General features: G+C 43.8%; 1 protein-coding gene across 1 annotated transcript in view; it reads right to left on the bottom strand.

The window, feature by feature from the left end:
* Nucleotides 1-2312: 2312 nt before the first annotated feature.
* The window catches only part of LOC142568310 (uncharacterized), a 47477-nt gene continuing 35700 nt past the window's right edge, over nucleotides 2313-14089 (bottom strand). Inside the window, exons 4-5 of the mRNA XM_075678307.1 lie at nucleotides 11454-11652; nucleotides 2313-3939 (exon numbers count right to left, since the gene is read on the bottom strand). Of these exons, the coding sequence (XP_075534422.1) occupies nucleotides 3486-3939; nucleotides 11454-11652 (653 nt within the window). The 3' untranslated portion in view covers nucleotides 2313-3485. The remainder of the gene's footprint in view (nucleotides 3940-11453; nucleotides 11653-14089) is intronic.

The raw sequence follows: 14089 nt of genomic DNA, 5'->3' as shown, positions 1-14089 counted from the left end.
AGGGTCAGCCCCCTTCATTCGGTGTGAAACTGACTGATAGTTTAGAACTTTTTCCTGGGCGAGTTGATGCATGGCTATGTTTTAGGAAGAGTTGCACCTAATAAAGAACTGACTGACTATCTGACAGTCTGACTGAACAGGCGTGCCAAGCACTGGGAAAGAAGGCATAGGAAGCTTTGCTTGAATAAATATGTTATGCGCTTGAGGTGTATATTTGTTGAAACTAGCGGTACCTAACTATAGATAGGTACCGCTAGTTTCATTGCACAGTTCCATGGAGCATGGACCAGTAACCATCTGTAGGGCAGCACGACAGCAGCTACATCAAGGCCGGGAGGGTTAGCAAAGAAAGCTTCACAATTAAAGGGTGAAAAGAGTGAGGCATACCGTCAACCGCAGCAGGCTTTATACAGCCCACTCTGCGGACGAGTTACGAAGAGTAGCCAAACTTTTAAGGGCTCCACTGTTTCATCAAATCCACAGATATGGCATGCATGGCATCAGTATGTTGATTTGGGTGCTTCAATAATAATAATAATAATAATAATAATAATAATAAAAAAAGCCAAGCAAGAAGTGAGGTAACTTAGCAAAAAGATATGCAAAAGCCACACTACAAATATCGGTCTCAAACAGAACATACTGATGGGGCGATTTGGTGCCATTATTTCAAAGATCGTGTTGAAGATTACCAAGATCTGGATAATATCGAAAGGCCAAGTTCGAAGAAGCCGCCACTCACATTCTCTATAAAAAAAGAAATTGGCACCCCTGGGAGCCTATGTTGTTCCCAAACGAATAGCTTTATATTAGGTGATGCAAGCAGCACCAAGCGTTGGGGGATGCAAAGTCTATTCTGGGCTGTTCGCGCTCTTTTGTGCTCGCTTCGGGTTCTTTTGTATGCATGGTGGTTAGTGTCCCCCAACGATTGGGTGCGACTTGCGTCCCCTGACCTAAACGTCTATAATAATCGTAATCTACGTTGCAGGCCTTTCCTTTCTTTAACGGTGCATGCCCAGTACTTTCCGGTCACGAATAGCATGCACGCTGTCAGTGTGAGACACTAAAAAATATGGGTTTTAGCTTGTCTGGTATTCTGCTAAACGCAGGTGGACAAGATGCTTTGCGGGATGGACTGCCTTTGTGGGTAAACGTTACCTTTGCAGATAAACGTGAGCGGCTTGACAGGTGGTGCCACCTGGTGGCACAAAGCTGAACTTGACAAACAAATCTAACATTGCACCAACCAAGTATTCTACTTCAGTGCTGGTGTCAATTTTCGCCAGTGACAGTTACACCACTACGAAAATTTAAGCCAGCAGTGATAAAGAATGCACCTGGTTACTGCAATATTATGTCTGCTTGGTTGAGCTCTGCGTCACTGCTTTCGTTTATGCCTCCACCTATCTGACAAAACACCCAGTCCGCTTGTGTTTACTGGAACACTGGACACGCTTAAGGCTATGTTCCCACCCTTGGGGCGTACTTTTCTCTAATGAACAATCGTCATTTATCTTGCAGGCCTTTCCTTGCTTTAACAATGTGTGCCCAGCACTTTCTGGTCAGAAACGTCATGCAGGTTATCAGCGTCACACTAAAAATGTTTGCACCCTTCGGGGTGTATCTTGTGTAAACAATAATTGTGATTCATCTTGAGAGTCTTTGATGCTGCACGCCCGGTACTTTATGGTCATGGTACTTTCTGGTCGGTGCGACACTAAAAAATGGCAGAGCCCGTTTCACAATGAATGACGATGATAATGCGATTACATTCAAGCAATGTAGCTGCACCCCTTATTGCTGAAGTCACATTTATTTAATATCTGTAACGGTCATGCTGAGACTCTTGCTTCGGCTATATACAATATACCCTGTCTCCGGTATGAACCCACATTGCTGTGGCACTCGCTGGCAAAGATAGGAGATAAATATGACAACGACGACGTAGTGACAACAATGCAATGACAAAAACTGAATGATGTCGGCGGAATGACAAAGGCAGTATGGCGACAGTATGGCGACAGTATGGCGACAGCATGACGTCAATGAGGTGATTCTGAAGTGATGATTGTATACCGATGATAGCATGACAACGGAGTGAGGACAATGGGATGAGGCCAAAGTACACCTGCTCTGATGGCAAGTACATTCAAAACACTTTCTCACAGCGTTTTTCATCAGTGTTTTCCCATTCATTGTTGGCATGGACACAACAGGACACAGGACACAACAGCCGGACACAACAATGTAGAGAAATACACAGCTAAAATTGGACGAGCTTATTAGGAAAGGCCGCAGTGACAACCAAGAAGCATGTAAACAAGTGACTTTATTTTGCGTATCCACTTGAACACTCAGTAAAACAAACACACCGACCAAAAAAGCTAACATGTATAAACATAAACCACATATTAAATATGAGAGTGCGTGGCTGTTAGCACCATTTTAATATTTTAAAGAGCTTGTTTATCCTTGCTGTTTGCACTGCCTTGTTCCTTAGGTTGTGCATAAAATCTTTTTGCTAAAACCTAAAATAAACTTTTGCCGACTAGGGCCTAGACGCGTTTCACTGCAGGCCACAGCCTGCAGAGAACATGCGGTATCACATCTGTTTGCTGCCTTTGATTTATGTGGCTGCTAAAAGTTAAACAGGGATGGGCTTATCCTTTGATGATCCATTTCATGCCATTCGTTTGGCTGATGGTGATGACGTCCAAGCCAATGACAGGTAATGAAATGAATCGATACAACAACGCACATCCACGGGAGCTCCCTGGTTATTTTTTGTAGAAATTGGTTTTTTCCTGGTAGCTCAATTTTTTACACCCTGGTGTGGTACCATTCATGTCCGAAAAATTGGTCGCCTAGCTGTGTTTAATACTTGCAATACTGTTAACGGCATCCTGTAGAGGTTTAAAAGCTCCATCATGGAAAAGCATGGTAGGGCAGAAAGTACAAAAAACAGGCCCGCAAGCGGATAGAATGGGCACCTAACCATCCAGGAGAAGATGAAGTATCTGACCTGTCAGTATTGCTTCTTGTGGTCCTGTTCATTGCGCTTTCTGTCCTGCCAAGCATTCAAAGCAAAGAAATTTTTTGAGATACCTTTTGAGAATGTGACTTATAAAGTAATGTGTTGAATTTGTCAGCTATCAGTAGCACGTCATAATTATGATAGCTTCTTCCACATTCACGAAGTTGTAATCAATTCTACATTTTTGTAAATATCTCGCAATAATGTATAATTATCCCCAAATTTTCAAAAGTGTAAATAAAAATTTTGCGACCATATCTTTAAAATATTTCCTGAACTTGATTCCAACCAGCTCAGGCGTTGCGTATTGATAAAATTTCTGCATTTCTTGTACAATTTTAGAAAGAGCTAAGGTTTCCTCTCAAAAATAAATCTACCGACAAATGAAAACCGATTAGAGAATTCACCTCCATGGGCAGCAGCTAGCCAGTAATGACTGTCTACGGCTAACTCACAACCACACAATGTTTATATTTTCATTTTCCTCCTCTCCATCCACTTCAGGACCCATGTCCATTTGCAGCAACTCAGTGGGCACACCTTCACGCACCCCATTCTCAATGCAGAATGTTCTCAGAGCTGTCTCCACTGGAAATGGATAGTGGGCCACCAGCAACTTGCGGTACGCCTCGGGTGAGCAACGGTAGATGTCGAGTGCCAAGCGTAGTGTGGGCTCGGTCCACCGTGTGGGCTCAGTCCACCGTGTGGGCTTCTCATCAGCAAGCTTCTGCAGGCACTCAATTTGGTCCAGTCGGAGGAAGCGGCTTAGCTGCTCTGTCTGACGTGCCAGTGATGCCTTGACACGCACTACCTGGCGAGACAAGTCAGCCACTTCGCGCCGCAGTTCATCAGTCTGTTGCCGCAGTGCTGTTGCCTCTTCCTGTAGCTTTTCATAGCTTGTGGGCCTGCATATGGGGGCAGCAGTGTCACTAAAGGCAAAAAAAGCACTGCGCATTCAGACTAAAGACCCCGGAAAAGTCTCACATCCTAGCGCACAACATTAAGGGTCCACAGAGTTGCAATGATGGCTAAGGGTAAAACCGACGCACAGCAGAAAGGGGTCGATTAGATGAATACTGTGGACCACTCAAAATGCAGCTGCAAGCATACCGTACCCTCCTGACACACAGAGTGCCGACAGCAATTTTTTTTAGCTTATTGCGTAGCACTGCAACAAGAAATAATTTAGACCATTCTGCCCATAAAAGTACTTAAGCGGTGACACCACATTCACTGCCTCTATAAATTCACATTCACAAGTGAATGAGAGGATAGAAACGGCTGGTGTGTGCAAAATGCACCTCATAACCAAGACTAAAGTATTCATCGGACATGTACTACTGACACTACATTTGCACCCACTAGTTCATGCAGCGAAGTATTCTCACTGTTTGTGACAGACACCACATTGCATGAAAACACCAGCCAGCTTGTGAAACGCCCAAGTTGTGCCACTGTATTCATAGCTACTAGATACTCACAGCAATAACACAGACTGCATAAGTTAAAGAATGGTATAATGACAGGCTGGAAGGTGTCTTTCAGATATTTAGAGTAAGTCCACTAACGCATAAGGGAAGAACACAATTGTAAAAGTTTATCAAATAAAGTAGTCCTAACTAAGTGCATATTATGTGCTCATAGGTGTCATGGCCAAAGCATAAACAAATACTAAATGACATACTCAAGGAACAAGTGCTCATTCCTTCCTGGAGGCAGCATCAAAGCTGCATTGACCATATGTCAACATTAACTTCCATCATCTGGAATTAAAAATTAAATTCAGGGTACTATGTGCCAAAACCAAGTTACGATTATAAGGCACACATATTCGGGAACTCAGGATTAATTTAGACCACTGGGGTTCTTTTAATGTGCACCCAATGCATGGTGCACAGGTTGCATTTCATCCCCATCAGAATGCGGCTACTGCGGTCGGGAATAGATCCGGCACACTCTGGCTTAGCAGGACAATGCCAAAGCCACTATTCCACCACAGCAAGTCATCATCTGAAATTTTCTATAGGTGCAAGCAAGTGCTCTGGCCTAACTTCTTTACACATTAAAGGATCCTAAATTGGTATAAACCGCAAGACTGTGCTGCACAAATGTGGCCGGTTCTAAGTAGGAGCGACAAAAATGGAAAAGAATCTTCACGTAAGCTGGCAAAGCCAATCCAGTGGGCTAGATTTTCCAAAAAACAAGAAATATGGCTCGCAGAATTGAGAAACAAGCAATAAATAAGTTTCAAAGAAAGAGAACTGAAAACAAGCTGCATTGTGCATAAAAGTGGAAATGAGAAATAAAAGCAATGAGTAGGAATAAAAGCCTTGTCAAAAGTTAAAGAGAGAGAGGGAAAAGAGACTGATGAAATATAGAATTAAATACATGAGAGCATTAAGATCAAATGGGGATGTTATTAATTACTCAGAAAATAATTAAACTGGCAAGAAAAGATGTGAAATAATAGTAATAATTCAGGCAGGGTATATAACCAGCTATTGTGCAGCCATAAAGGTAATTACTGCTGTTCATATTCTGCCATTCGTATAACGAATAGATGATACACAAGCTTCCTTTTTAAAAATTCAGTGCTCCACTGTGAATACATTAACGCTGGCCTGGTTCTCTTTGGCCATACATGGCCCTTGTGCCATAAAAAAAAAAAAAAAAGCCACATTCATCATCATAGTTTTTCAATTCTCCAAACTGTATCTCCTCTTTGTTCCGATCATCTAGGAAAATTAGGCCCACCATAGTGACAATGCCAGATTGCATGCGAGAATTCTTTTCAGTTTTTGTCACCCCTACTTCTTGGAGGAGCTGACAGCATTACTACTGCTCTCACCCTTGGTCCCTCGATACTGCAAGTAAATGCCCCCTTCAACACTTAAACTGCCCCCAGAATACTCCGTTTGCTTATCTCTCCCCCAAAGTGGGGGAGAGAGCAATATGAATGCTGCCAAGGAAAGCAGTTGCTGCCCTAGTTGACAAAGCAGAGTTCCCTTGTTAAAACGTTGGCTCCAGCGACATTGCTTGTTCGACTAGATAAATAGATATTTAAAGGCTGCCCTGGTGTACTGTGGTTGTGAAAAATGTTGCCTTGCCTTTGAAGTTTATGTAAACTAAACTTCCTTCATACGCTGATAAATTGATCTCCGACTGTTAAACCTGTGAATCAACAACAGCTTGTTACTGTGTCACTGGTCTCTACAATGTTTGTCACACTGCAGGCCTCGCAGTGACAAAAACGGAAGAACTGTTTGCAAATTATGGTGCATCAACGTGGACAAATTAAGTAGCGTAAGCTAAAGGAATTCCACGGTGGTGGCCCTTCTAAGTGATGGCTGTGGGATCCTTCATTTCATCATCATCATCATCATCAGCCTAGTTACGCCCACTGCAGGGCAAAGGCCTCTCCCATACTTCTCCAACTACCCCGGTCATGTACTAATTGTGGCCATGTTGTCCCTGCAAACGTCTTAATGTCATCCGCCCACCTAACTTTCTGCCGCCCCCTGCTACGCATCCCTTCCCTTGGAATCCAGTCCGTAACCCTTAGTGACCATCGGTTATCTTCCCTCCTCATTACATGTCCGGCCCATGCCCATTTCTTTTTCTTGATTTCAACTAAGATGTCGTTTACCCGTGTTTGTTGCCTCACCCAATCTGTTCTTTTCTTATCCCTTAACGTCACACCCTTCATTCTTCTTTCCATAGCTCGTTGCGTCGTCCTCAATTTCAGCAGAACCCTTTTCGTAAGCCTCCAGGTTTCTGCCCCATATGCGAGTACTGGTAACACACAGCTGTTATACACTTTCCTTTTGAGCGATAGTGGCAACCTGCTGTTCATGATTTGAGAATGCCTGCCAAACGCACCCCAGCCCATTCTTATTCTTCTGGTTATTTCAGTCTCATGATCCGGATCCGTGGTCACTACCTGCCCTAAGTAGATGTATTCCCTTACCCCTTCTAGTGCTTCGCTACCTATCGTAAACTGCTGTTCTCTTCCGAGCCTGTTAAACATTACTTTAGTTTTCTGCAGATTAATTTTCAGACCCATCCTTCTGCTTTGCCTCTCCAGGTCAGTGAGCATGCATTGCAATTGGTCTCCTGAGTTACTAAGCAAGGCAATATCATCAGCGAATCGCAAGTTGCTAAGGTATTCTCCATCAACTTTTATCCCCAATTCTTCCCACTCCAGGCCTCTGAATACTTCCTGTAAACATGCTGTGAATAGCATTGGAGATATCGTATCTCCCTGTCTGACGCCTTTCTTTATAGGGATTTTGTTGCTTTCTTTGTGGAGGACTACGGTGGCTGTGGAGCCGCTATAGATATCTTCCAGTATCTTTACATATGGCTCATCTACACCCTGATTCAGTAATGCCTCCATGACTGCTGAGGTTTCGACTGAATCAAACGCTTTCTCGTAATCAATGAAAGCTATATATAAGGGTTGGTTATATTCTGCACATTTCTCTACCACTTGATTAATAGTGTGAATATGGTCTATTGTTGAGTAGCCTTTACGGAATCCTGCCTGGTCCTTTGGTTGACAGAAGTCTAAGGTGTTCCTGATTCTATTTGCGATTACCTTAGTAAATACTTTGTAGGCAACGGACAGTAAGCTGATCGGTCTATAATTCTTCAAGTCTTTGGCGTCCCCTTTCTTATGGATTAGGATTATGTTAGCGTTCTTCCAAGATTCCGGTACGCTCGAGGTTATGAGGCATTGCGTATACAGGGTGGCCAGTTTCTCTAGAACAATCTGACCACCATCCTTCAACAAATCTGCTGTTACCTGATCCTCCCCAGCTGCCTTCCCCCTTTGCATAGCTCCTAAGGCTTTCTTTATTTCTTCTGGCGTTACCTGTGGGATTTCGAATTCCTCTAGGCTATTCTCTCTTCCACTATCGTCGTGGGTGCCACTGGTACTGTATAAATCTCTATAGAACTCCTCAGCCACTTGAACTATCTCATCCATATTAGTAACGATATTGCCGGCTTTGTCTCTTAACGCACACATCTGATTCTTGCCTATTCCTAGTTTCTTCTTCACTGTTTTTAGGCTTCCTCCGTTCCTGAGAGCCTGTTCAATTCTATCCATATTATAGTTCCTCATGTCCGCTGTCTTACGCTTGTTGATTAACTTAGAAAGTTCTGCCAGTTCTATTCTAGCTGTAGGGTTAGAGGCTTTCATACATTGGCGTTTCTTGATCAGATCTTTCGTCTCCTGCGATAGCTTACTGGTTTCCTGTCTAACGGAGTTACCACCGACTTCTATTGCGCACTCCTTAATGGTTCCCATGAGATAGTCGTTCATTGCTTCAACACTAAGGTCCTCTTCCTGAGTTAAAGCCGAATACCTGTTCTGTAGCTTGATCCGGAATTCCTCTAGTTTTCCACTTACCGCTAACTCATTGATTGGCTTCTTGTGTACCAGTTTCTTCCGTTCCCTCCTCAAGTCTAGGCTAATTAGAGTTCTTACCATCCTATGGTCACTGCAGCGTACCTTGCCGAGCACGTCTACATCTTGTATGATGCCAGGGTTCGCGCAGAGTATGAAGTCGATTTCATTTCTAGTCTCACCATTCGGGCTCCTCCACGTCCACTTTCGACTAACCCGCTTGCGGAAAAAGGTGTTCATTATCCGCATATTATTCCGTTCTGCAAACGGTACTAATAATTCTCCTCTGCTATTCCTAGAGCCTATGCCATATTCCCCCACTGACTTGTCTCCAGCCTGCTTCTTGCCTACCCTGGCATTGAAGTCGCCCATCAGTATAGTGTATTTTGTTTTGACTTTACCCATCGCCGATTCCACGTCTTCATAAAAGCTTTCGACTTCCTGGTCATCATGACTGCATGTAGGGGCATAGACTTGTACCACCTTCAATTTGTACCTCTTATTAAGTTTCACAACAAGACCTGCCACCCTCTCGTTAATGCTATAGAATTCCTGTATGTTACCAGCTATTTCCTTATTAATCAGGAATCCGACTCCTAGTTCTCGTCTCTCCGCTAAGCCCCGGTAACACAGTACATGCCCGCTTTTTAGCACTGTATATGCTTCTTTTGTCCTCCTAACCTCACTGAGCCCTATTATATCCCATTTACTACCCTCTAATTCCTCCAATAACACTGCTAGACTCGCCTCACTAGATAGCGTTCTAACGTTAAACGTTGCCAGGTTCAGATTCCAATGGCGGCCTGTCCGGAGCCAGGTATTCTTAGCACCCTCTGCAGCGTTACAGATCTGACCGCCGCCGTGGTCAGTTGCTTCGCGGCTGCTGGGGACTGAGGGCCGGGGTTTGATTGTTGTATTCATATAGGAGGTTGTGGCCAAGTACTGCACCAGGGTGGCCAATCCTGCTCTGGTGAGAGAGTGCGTTACCGGTTCTGGTCACCGGGATCAGGCCGCACTCCAGGCCTGTTTGTGCAATTTTCTCAACACACGGTTTTTTTTTTTTTTTTTCCGGTGGAGAATTGCGCGGCACCGGGATTTGAATCACGGTCCTCTTGCACTGGAGACGGATACTCTACCGTCCCCGCAGGAGTTAAATTAAAAATTGAATTATGGTGTTTTGCGTGACAAAAACCACTTTCTGATTATGCACGCCGTAGTGGAGGACTCCGAAAATTTCGACCACCTGGGGTTCTTTAACGTGCACCTAATTCTAAGTACAGGGGTGTTTTCGCATTTCGCCCCCATCGAAATGCGGCCGCCGTGGCTGGGGTCCGATCCCGCGACCTCGTGCTCAGCAGTCTAACACCATGACCACTGAGCAACCACGGCGGGTCCCGCATGAGTTGTACGCCTCATTTAACCTACAGTGGTGCCCTAATTGATCAGTCAAGGTGGACCAATCTGAGCTCGGTTATACCGCATGGATGGCACTCGGCTAGAGAACCTGGTATTTATGACCTGCACATGTGTGGCCACACATAATTGAGGATATATAATTTTTTTTTTCTTTAGGAGGGTTTCCGTACAGTGATAAAAGGAAGGAAAATACATTAAAAGAAAAAAAAAGGGAAAAAAAAAGGAACATAACATGTGATTTGAACTCGTGATCCTTCAATGTTGCCCGGAAAGGTAGCTCAGTCGGTTGGTTCGTCAAGCCAACGGTTACTTTCAAGCGCCAAAGCTCCTGCTCCGAGCCTCATACTTATGTGGCAAGGGACTGAATATATCCAGGACAAAATATCCAGAATTGATCAAACGTGAAGTTGTCACCGGCATTCTGAGTGGTTGGAAGGCATAATTTCTTGGAAAAATGGCCGCCAGAGGAGCAGCGTGAACTCGAGCGGCTTTATAGACTAGGAAAACTGCCTTAAAATATTTAGACTTGAGGGGAAGCTTCGTTAACAAACTATAACACGGCAATCAGCACTCGTATACCACGAGAGAAATTATTGAGACGTGGAAAATTCCCTTGAAATAAATCTGGTTTGCGAGACAAATGCTTGTATGTATTGAATCTCTTAAAAGATGAGGGGGGAAATATGCGCTCACCGAGAGGGCATCGTCAGCACGAGACCACCACCCGGCACCTTACTGAGATGTAGAGAGCTTCGCGGCCGGAACAAAGTCTCCCCTCTCCGCCGGCCCAGGGTGGAAAACGCGCTTTCCGATCGCTCAAGGTTGCGCGGACATTGTATAGCTCTAGCGTCTAGGAAAAAGCTTAAACAGGTGCGGGGGCGGCACGCATAGCGTGGGAAGCTAGCCGCCGGAATAGCTATCACAAGTACTGCTGCTGGCGAGGGCGAAATACCTTCGTGTAATTATAATAACCCTAATAGGACTTCTTTCTTTAATTTAACTTACATGGTTTAATTTAGTGCAGTTTTATCCATCTCGAGCACACTGGTGCCGCCCTTAAATGCGGTTGATACTACACAATCAATAAATGTTTGAAGCAAAAGTGTATTACATTTCGCAGTTCGAGTATAAACATCATAACAAGAACAGTCATTTTTGACGCTGATAAAAAAAAAAAGAAGAGAACGTGGATTTATACAAAGGGTCTAAGCTTAAAACACTCATTAATGCGTTCGCAGGAATCGCCCATCGCATCCGCTCAACCAACGGAAACACAGTACGGCGATTACAGAGCATGCACACTCCATTGAGAGCAGAGATGAGCGTCGCGCATGCCGAGTAGGAAGGTATGCATTTAATTTCAGCTAAATTCTATTGCTGTTTTTGCCACACTCACTCGTTACGTTGTCACAACTGTTGCACTATGTTCTGTGGTTTGTCAGAATCAAGCATAGAACAGCCAAATTTAACTAAATTAACAAGCTTTAGATGTCGCAAACAACAAAGCACATGTTTGTCAAGGTAGCATTATTGGTCCAGATCTGTGCAATTTTTTAGATTAATGATGAGCTTTAACTGTAATTGACAGCTCACCTTGCCAAGATGGGCGTCATACCCGATGCTTTGGTGACAGGAGGTGGTGCATTTGGTGCAAGTGACTTAACCGACAAGATGACTGGCATCTGAGTACTCGCACTTGGCATCAGGCTGGGCACAGGAACCACGTTGGGTTCGCTCACTGGCACAAGAATGAGGGGGCCAATGTTGGGAAGGCAGCTAACAGAAGGCAGCACTGAAAGACAAGATCTTATTTCACTTTCTGCTACCTGACTCTTAATCATAAGTAACAGATAAATGACAGATTTTACTTTTACTCAGACAAATTTTTGTTTATCTCCCTCCTCTCTCTTCACCTTTCTCCAGAGACAATTTATACCCAATAGCTATAAATGTGGCTTATCCATTTGCTTTCCAGATGCCTTCTACAACTTGATGAACAATCAATCAATGTCTTTTTTCATTTGTCTTTCGTAAACACAACAGAACGAAAAAGGTGGCAAGAGAAAAAGCTGTTTTGTCGCAGCTTGACTGAGCTCCTGCCACCTGTACAAAGAAAACATACAGCAAAATACATAGGCAAGAAATGAGCATACAGAATAGTATTTTTGTTTTTGCAGTTTCAAAAGTACAGAGAATATGTGAGTAACATAATATGAAACATTTAAGCAATAAATACAAACAATGCAACAACACTAAACAATGCCCATTCAGAGTTATGGATACATCTAGAAATACCAGAGGAAACATTTAAAACTACTGCAACTTGTCGTTACATTAAATGTGCTTCCTGTATCAGAGGCAGCAACTCAAAGGTGTAGGGGAAAACATGGTCATGTGGGTACATATGGAGCAGCAGTGCATGCAAGTTGCCCTGCACCATTATTTGAGCCCGGAGAGCTCTGCAGAAATACGATAGCTTCATTTGCTCCAGCCGCTAGTTTTCGATAGCAGTTCCTTAATCTGAACATTGAACATGACATGCAGCAAAGGAAGACAAATAAGAAGCACTGCTACTTCTTCACTTTTGCGTAAGTCTGACACTGATTCAATTTGAAAGAAATTAAGTGCATTCACAACAAATGCACCAGAAATTGTTGAACATACCTAACTTCCATTTTACACAATTCTTCTCAGACATGTTGGTACACTAAAAAACGATAGTGATCTGCACTGCCCTGAGGACAAATTTGGTGCCTGCCAAAGCAGCAGCATTAAGTTGATGAAAGTCATCACCTGGGGATGCAGCATGGGGCCCACCATATATAGATCACTTTTTAGATCCCCACACAGTCAGGACTGCTCACTCTTACACCATGTCCTGACATACTCTGAAGAATTTTGATGCAGCTGCTTCTGGCCAGGCTTGTGTCTTACATGCCAGTGTAATATTTGACTGCTGACAGAATGATTGCCCAGGGTTTCTGCTGAGGTCAGGGCAGAGGCATGTCATCTACAAGTAGACGAAGTGATGTTTACTGACATTTCCAAAAGGGGTGGGGAGGGGCACAAGGCCTACTATATCTGCATTTTGAACCAGACTCCTAAATACTGGTCTTCCATGTGACATGGGCATTGCTGAGAAAATGTCCAGGAGCCACATATGCACAATCATCAAAGTTCTTACATTTAAGCATTGCTCAGCAACCATGCCCAAGTAGCACACATTATTGCCATAATATTGAGGCAAAGTTACATCCGTACATTGCCTAAACATGGCTAATGTCTGCTTTTGCAATCATTCCTGCAACATTCAAAAGCAATGTTGATAAAACATTTTTGCAATGTTGTTTGAAGGTTCCTACAATATTCAGGCTACCTGAAAGTAATGTGCCATGTACACCAATTAACATTCAGGTGCATTCATGTCCAGCTTTTGGTGTAGTTATTTGCATGTGTGTTGAGGGGATTTTCTACAGCTCCTTGTTTTGTGCATTCTGGTCCTTCTGCCATCAGCCACCTTAATTCCATCATGTAAAATTATACAGTGACAGAGTGGGATAGTCGAGCCACCAATAGCAGAGGGCAAAATAAAATATCACTTCCACTTTCCGGTGCTAAAACTTACATGATGCACCAAAGAAGTGTAACAATGCCCCACAAGTTCATCAACTCATCTAAGGCTATAATAAAGCTTCAGGTCTTCTGAAATGGTCACAAAGCCAGCCTTAACTGAACAGCAGACACACGGTCAATGGCTACGACTGTAGCAACATTTACAAAAGCAGTAAACAGTGCTCTTTGTACGAGCTTAATGTACATCATTGTTCAAATGAATTCCTCCATGCTTTGTATGCAATTAATGCCACACATGATGCTTTCCTTACTGCATTTATTATTTCAAATTTGGGGGTTTTATGTTACAGAATCACATTCTGACTGAGGCATGCCATAGTGAAGGACTCTGGATTCATTTTGACCACCTGGGGTCTTTTAACGTGCACCTAAATCTAAGTACAATGCGCATCACCCTTGTGTGGAGCGCGGGAACGGCGGCCGCCGGGTCGCTCCAGAGGTAGCCAGTGACGTCTAACGGTAGCTGCAGGGCTCAAGATAATAAGTGCACGGGAACGCGTGGCCGACGCATCTAATCTCGGACCCAGCCACTAATGTTAGATGTCACTGGCTGGCTCTGGAGTGATTCGGCAGCCGCTGTTCGTGCACTGTACATA

Source organism: Dermacentor variabilis, unplaced genomic scaffold (genome assembly GCF_050947875.1).
Source record: "Dermacentor variabilis isolate Ectoservices unplaced genomic scaffold, ASM5094787v1 scaffold_18, whole genome shotgun sequence".
NCBI classification, from domain to species: domain Eukaryota; kingdom Metazoa; phylum Arthropoda; class Arachnida; order Ixodida; family Ixodidae; genus Dermacentor; species Dermacentor variabilis.
This window is presented reverse-complemented; position numbering and strand designations above follow the sequence as displayed.